The sequence below is a fragment of the Oreochromis aureus genome, linkage group 6 (assembly GCF_013358895.1).
Source record: "Oreochromis aureus strain Israel breed Guangdong linkage group 6, ZZ_aureus, whole genome shotgun sequence".
Taxonomy (NCBI): domain Eukaryota; kingdom Metazoa; phylum Chordata; class Actinopteri; order Cichliformes; family Cichlidae; genus Oreochromis; species Oreochromis aureus.
The window spans coordinates 38,863,092-38,870,893 of NC_052947.1; the positions used below are offsets into that span (position 1 = coordinate 38,863,092).

At 39.5% G+C, this 7,802-nt stretch overlaps 1 protein-coding gene across 1 annotated transcript; it reads left to right on the plus strand.

Moving 5' to 3' along the window:
- Positions 1-218: 218 nt before the first annotated feature.
- Positions 219-6,954, plus strand: LOC116331516 (nicotinate-nucleotide pyrophosphorylase [carboxylating]). Its single transcript, XM_039612928.1, has 5 exons — positions 219-274; positions 2,439-2,695; positions 4,716-5,026; positions 6,457-6,588; positions 6,670-6,954. Exons 2-5 carry the CDS (start codon positions 2,440-2,442, stop codon positions 6,895-6,897), a joined length of 927 nt encoding a protein of 308 aa, XP_039468862.1. The 5' UTR covers positions 219-274; position 2,439; the 3' UTR covers positions 6,898-6,954.
- The last annotated feature ends 848 nt before the right edge of the window (positions 6,955-7,802 follow it).

A 7,802-nucleotide genomic window follows, 5' to 3' on the forward strand; every position in this document is an offset into this window, starting at 1 on the left:
ACGGACACGTTATGATACGCGAGATGACACAGAGAATAGGGAGCAGAGAGACGCGGAGGTTTACCAAATGACACTGACGAGCTGACAACGAACACAGACACGGACACACTATAAATACACACAGGTAACGAGGGAATGAGACACCAGAGGGGAACACAACTGAACCTAATTAGACACGACGAGACACAGACCTTCAAAGTAAAACAGGAAATTCACAAACTGTTCTACAACACAAACTCAGGGACACGAACAGAGCACAGGGAGAAGAACACAGGTAGGAATAATAAAACACTAAACACAAGAACCAAACCCTAAGAACTAATACAACTAATACAAAATCAGAAGAAACTAGAAAATAATAACAATAAACTCAAAATGCAGGACCATGACAAAATTAACAAAAACATGTTCCATATATATTTTCTGTTTACTTGTAAACCCATCTGTTAGTGAGAGCCACTACAGTCACAATAAGAGGATATTTTCGCCTGCAGTAATTCATATTTAGCAGTTCAGCTCTGTTCAGGGACCTCATCCGGAGGTTAAATCTTTTATGCTATCATCTGATGTAAGTTTATGAGGTGGCATTAGGATCATCTGATCTGCCAGAATTCTGTCTAAACTTGAATTCATACCTTCCTTAAACTAATATTTGTTTGATTAATGTGTCCGCTGACTTTAAATCAACTTGATAAAAAATTTCTTGTAATCGTGGGTGCAGCTTTCATCTTGTTTCAAACGTCTGAGAGACTCATTGGTTCTGAACTTTGACCTGACTTTTTCTTTGTCTTTTTTTTAGTTTTAGTTCTGAATTCTGAACCAAGATTACAAAAGATTACAAGATTACAAAACACAACACATTTCCTTTCAGTGATGAAACAGCACTTCTTGTTTTTCACTGCCATGCCTGCAGCCAGAGTTTTACGTTAAAATCATATATAAGTGTATGAGTGTCTTTTGAATGACTAAATTATTCACGTGCACAGGAATCAGGCAAGTGCGCATGTCTAGAATCAATTTACTTGTTTTTATATAGTGCCAATCTCCAGATTCCAGATGCTTTATGTTGAAAGGCTGTGAACACGGGATCTTTAGCTGTAGATTTCACCATATCTCTCTTCCCCCTCCCATACCCTTTGTTCGGAACTTTTTCAGAACAAATTACCTCACTGAGCTGAAGACTGAAATTGTCCCGCCTCCCCGAGAAAAACACATTTCCTCTTCTCCACTTCTAGAATTAGTGTCTCAATTTCACATCATGAATAGCATTTAAATGAAGTTCTTACTTTAATTATATACCGATGAAAGCAAAAATGTGACAATGGTTGAGAGAAAGAACTCCCATATAACAGGAAGAGGCCAACACCAGGAAGGGGCAGCCATCTGCTGGGCCCAGTTACAGGTGAGCGACAGCATACAAAGAGAGAAGGACACAAAGTGAGAGGTGAAAGGAGAGTGAAAGCAAACGTTAATGAAATTTAGTAAAAGTGTAAAAATCCATGAGGAGTATAAAGAGGGGAATAGAGGAAAAATGCGCACTGCACCATGGGAAGTCCTACAGTAGTCTGAGCCTATATCGATTTGAATCATAGAGAGCGTCTGTGTCCTGAATGCAAAGTGAGAGCTGGTTCCACAGGAGAGGGGCCTGAGGAAGAACCACAGTGTGAGAGTGAAGCGCTCTACTGTCATATAATATGAAGTATTTAAGCTATGATGAGGCCTGATTGTAGAACTTTGTGTGAAAGATGAAGCATTTTAATTAAGTTCTGAATTTAATAGACATTTAATGAAAAGAAGCTAATATAAGACAAATACAATCTCTCCACAGTGAAACTCTCACTTTGGAGTTTCAGGGCAGAAATAACAAATAATATTTGCTTGTTTGTTTAAGCATCACCTGATTCCTGATTTTTTTCTGTGCAAATGAAAGAAGGCAGAAGTCCACAATGGCTGAGATAAAAACTCAGCCATTGTGGCTGAGTTTGTCTTATTTGTAAAGCTGTTCACACAGCTTTACAAATAAGATGGAAATGACGTTTATGAAAATGTATCCCTGTGTACATACACACAGTGTCAGTCATTAATCTTCAGTTTTGCATGTGGATGAAAATATGTGCCACTAGATTTCTTTGTTCCTTAAGGTTTTCTCAGGCACTATTCTCTTTCTGAGTGTTTTTGATGGCAATATAAAGCTTAATATCCACTATTTGTGATTTTCTATAATTCCTTCACTACCATTCTTTACTAGAAAGAAAAATGAACAAGATTTAGATTGTCTACATGCTCAGAATTGACTCAAATCATTAATTTATATTGTCATTAAAGGACAATAAAGCATATTTGACTTTTTGACTTATGATCAGCTTTCATTTCTCATTTTCATGTCAACATTCCCAGTAACTAAAGTTTCTCATCACTTTCTTTTTTCTCATTTATAGTATGTCTCCACCATGCGAACACCTGGCTGTGCACTCGGTCCCACACCACACCCTGACCCGGCTGGCACGGGCATGGCTGGCAGAGGACACACCAAACTTTGATCCTGCAGGAGTGTGTGTGGGCTCACGGGAAGTGGAAGCAAGGTTGCTGTGTAAAACTCCACACAGCATCCTAGCTGGGTGTCCCTTCTTCACAGCAGTGTTCACTGAAGTGGGCTGCACAGTGGACTGGATTTACCAGGAAGGAGCTGAGATCGGTAGGCATTGCATAGTTCCTTCCATAGCAGTAAAATACTAGAAAACTTCTGTGAATTTGTGTTTGTGACCTTTGCAGTAGCAAAGAACAACGCATGAGTCACATAGCAGATAATAAATGGAAATCTATCATGTATTCTATGGGCCTTCAGAAGCCAGTTTAACATCTAACAGAAAAGGTGTGAAACCACATAAAGCTAACTTGCTGCCGTCTCTATTGCCCCACTTGTTACTTTTAGAGACTTTCTGGCCCCTGAAGCTCTGATGATTCAATGGCTAAAGATCTGAGGGAGAAAAAACCCCAAACCCTGATAATGAGAAAGTCCCAGGAAACTTAAAGTTGACGTAGGTGTGGAAGACATGAATATTTACCGCCATGGGTGGGTGTGAAAAATTCAGCACTATCGAGCATGTTTGAGTTTTTTGGAGGGTTCTTTTTCTGCTCATTCCCAGCTCCATATATCTCCATATAATTTTTTTTACTGGACACCAGAATATGTTTGCATGATTCACAGTTCAAAATAATCCTTATTTATCTTACACTGGGTCTTGGTGTGACCTCTCAGCTCATCCTCTGTCTGAAACAAGCTATTTAACCCATAGACAAGTTTCCTCTGATTGGCTGATGTTTAAACAGAAAGTTTGAACAGCAGGTGGGTAATGTTTCTGTGCTCATCTCCAGCCGTTGGATTGAAACAGTGATATTAGATCATTACTCTCTTTGACATCGAAAAGAACCAAGAGTTAAAAAAGATAACTAAGGCTGAGTGAACAGTCACCAGCCTTCAGCTCACAGAGATTAATTGTGCATACTCTGACATACTCATCATCTGAAAGTTTGGCCATGTTTAATATGAACAACAACAGTAAATATATAACAGAAAATAATTTAACCTAATAGAATAGAATAGAATAGAACTTTAATTGTCTCACAAGAGGAAATTTGGTTGTAACAGCAGCAAAAAAACCATACATACACACAGAACAGGACACAGAACAGAAACACACACATTTTTTACATATTTACATCATGGAAAATAGTTACCAAAGCAGAGTACTGTACAGTTATTAAAATTAAAGTACAGATAAGTGGCAAACCCAGGTTGTAGAGTTCAGAGCAGGATACTGAAAGATGTTTAAATAGTTAAGAATATTTAGAATAATTAGAAAAGTACAGATTGTGTATTGTAGCTGTGCATTGAAAAGTAGACATGTAACTTCCAGTAAGTTAGTGTATATATAAACTGAGAAAAGTAATGTGCAAGTTATAACAGTACTAGTTGTTCGGTTGATAAAATAGTGCAAGTTACAGCACTGATGTAAACATCTATGATTGTTGGGAGCAGTTTTGATTGTACAGTCTGACAGCTGCAGGGAGGAAGGACCTGCGGAAGCGCTCCTTCATGCATCGAGGATGCAGCAGTCTGTCACTGAAGGAGCTCTGCAGTTCAGCAACATTTAGATCCATGGGGTGGGAGACTCTGTCCATCAGAGATGTCATTTTGGCCAGAGTCCTTCTGTCTCCCACCACCTGCACTGGATCCAGGGTGCATCCCAGAACAGAGCTGGCCTTCCTGATGAGTTTACCCATCCTCTTCCTCTCAGCTGCCGATAAACTGCTACTCCAACATACAACACTGTAAAAAATGTCGGAGTAGAGCTGTATCACAGACACACTAAAAAGTGGGCATACAGTATACCTGAAGAGATTTACTTCTTTTTTTGTTTTTCAGGAAGCAAAATTCCAAAATATTTCTGTAACTATAGAACTATCTTTGGTAGGAAAACAACAATGGAGCCAAAAGGCAAAACACAACAGTAAAAGAAGATTAAGAGCATAACAACATATCTGCTGAAAGTATAAAAACAGGAAATGACATCAACCACTCAACAGGGAACGGATAAAAAAAAAGTTTTTTTTCCATAAAATGAAAATTCAGTTTTCTTCTTGTAAATTACTCTCAAAGTAAATTATAGACTTTTATTCAGATCCGTTTTTATATTACCTGCTTTTATCCACAGGTGAAGATGCTGTCACCCTGACGGCTGTGGTGAGGGGCCCGGCAAACTCCCTCCTCCTCGGGGAACGACCGGCACTTAACTGCCTGGCTCGGGCATCGGGCATTGCCACCCGCTGCTCTCAGCTCCAGGCTATTGCAAAGGCACACGGCTGGCACGGGGAGGTGGCTGGCACGCGCAAGACTACTCCGGGCTTTCGTCTGGTGGAGAAGTATGCCATGTTGGTTGGCGGCGTGTCCATGCACAGACAGGATTTGAGTGGGATGGTGATGTTAAAGGACAATCATGTGTGGGCATCAGGAAGTATCTCAGAGGTGGGCACCAAAGATCAGTACATAAAAGTTAAGTAATCTAAACTCCAGCATAAAGTTCAGCAAACTGAAAGTAATGTATTTGATAATGTTGGATCCTGAATTTTTAAGACCTGATTCTAAAGCCTGAAAAACCTTCAACAAGAGACAGCAGGGCTTCATGAAATGTCTATAGACTGTATATAAAAGATAGATGGAGCCACCATGATATCACCCAGTGGTTTGTGGGACCTAAAGATTCGAGTTTGTTAGGGGTTATCTTTATTTTACTCTATTTACTTATAAAATTGACAAAAATAAGAAAATAAAAAAATCATGTTTTCAGTTTCAGACCATAAAACCAGGAAAGTATTAACTGAGGTGATAAAATGATTATTTCTTAATAGACTTCTATACAGTCTGATTTATTTTTGCAACCAGAGTTCCTGCTCCTGCCAGCTTTAGAAAGAATGGATCCATCCAAAACCTACTTCTGTATTTTTAAAAAGGTTTTGAAAATCAGTATTTTCAATACTACTTCCAATGCCATTTTCAGTACTACTGCACTGTTTCAAATGAAATATTTGGATTTTCTGTGCCCTCCTTGCTCCCCTTCCTCACATTCTTTGTCTGTCTTCACTGTAAGTATACAGTAAAGGCAAAAACACCCCATCGATTTGTTTTGTAAATTTACAGTCACCTCAGGGAACCTTATATCAACAACAAACCTCAGACATTCAAAACCAAAAGCTTGAGGTAACGGTTTTGACAGTCAAGGGGCCATAAAAACTCAGTGCAACATGCAAACAGAAACAGGATTACATGTAGATATGTTTTCCTTTGTTTTTGATGACGTCTGTCATGTGTTGGCAGAGAGGGGACTGAAGCAGGCAAAAAATACGTGAAAAGGAAGGTCTGATTTTTTTTTATTTATTTTTTTGCTGTTACCGAAATTCAACAATAAATAAACCCTGAAAGAGGAAGCAAAACAAGAATCCATCACAAGAAGTGTGAGTAATAACAGGAACACAAGACTGAGGAAAGATGACGGAAGCAGCGACTAGCAGTATCAGTCTGTATACCTGTGTTTGCATTTTGTTTCTAAGGTTATATCTGAGAGGATGCTACGTCCAGGCAGAAAAATATTATTGAACTGAATTTTTAGATTAATCTATGTAAAATTCTGTGTACTTTTTATGGGATTTAACATAATTTTTTAACATAGTTTAACAAAAGTTCTGAAATTATTTTATTTTAAAACACTAAGATTGATAAGAGGTCATGAGATTACCGAAAGCAGTCATCCTGTTTGCACAGGAAAGCAAAGAGGAAGATCGTCTGTTTTACTTTCCTGTATCTAGATTCTGTAGCTCAGGCCTCACAGCTGTCATCAGGTCAGCTGTGCTCACTAAAAAGCAGACAAACACAAACGCACAACCGTGTTTGCTCCCCAGGCGGTGAAAGCTGCCCGCTCGGTGTGCGGCTTCAGCAGTAAGATTGAGGTGGAGTGTCGTTCAGCAGAGGAGGCCAGGGAGGCAGCCAGAGCGGGAGCAGACGTCGTCATGCTGGACAACTTTCAACCTCAGGTGGCGAATATTATAGAAACACGAACCCAGGCTGATTGTTGTTTTTGTTCCATGGTTACACCTCTCCTCTTTCACCTGCAGGAGCTCCGAGTCACAGCTCAGGCACTGAAGGAGGAGTTCCCTGCTCTTCTGATAGAAGCCAGTGGAGGAGTCACCCCAGAAAACGTAGCTCTGTATCTCTCCTCACATGTGGACATCGTTTCTCTGGGCTGCATAACGCAGGGCTGCCCAGTGGTGGACTTTTCACTCAAGGTTCAAAAGCCTGATGGTCGATTAAACAGGATGTTTAATCAACCGCAAATTGATTGATTAAAAAAATCACCAATAAAATATTTCTAATAAAATGCCAGACTGTGGCAAATGTGATTATTGTGTTAACACATTAATACTTTCCAAGAAAGACTGCATTTAAAGTCGTCGGCTGTTGAGGCATGTTTGCTTACTCTTTATTTCTCTGTGATAAGGATCAGCGATGAGTAAAAAATAATGTTGCACTCTGCACAGTGTTGTAGGTCAAAGGAAAAGTCTTTCAGATCTCAAATACGATACGTCTGATTTTTTTTTAATGCTAATGCAATACAGGAAACATTACAGCCTAACTGTTATGATGAGAGATGATGAGATGAGATGGCCTTTATTTGTCAGTTGCAAGTCTTTAGCCCACAACCGAGATGACAGACCTTGTATACATACAATACAAACATCACATTGGGGACACAGGTCAGGCCAGGTAGCGAGGAAAAAAACATCGAAATATGTAACACAAAAGGATAATACAGGAATGCACAGATGTCAACACACCATAACACAATAAACACAGACAAGCAACATGGGAAAGTGTTCCAGTGTGTACATCTGATCTGGGACCGCTGCAATCTTCGACTGCGCCTCCAACTGACCCGATGTCCACATTAGAGGGGAGGTAAGCGTTGGAGGTGGCGTTGGGTAGGGAGGTAATATTCATTACCCCAAATTTCTCAGAGAACCAAAGAGCAACAGAACTTTGTTAAAGTCCAGAATATTATATCCCTAACAGTAGAAACAGAAGAAACTGCGTCGTGACTGCAGGATAAAGATGGATGAAACGGTTTGAGAATGGTGGAAAAAAAAAAAAAAAAAAAAAAAAAAAAAGGGATGGGAGTTGATAAGAATTTAGCGATTCAGGTTCCATGATTGAAATCACTTATCGGTTCGATTCTCTTTATAGTTTTAGT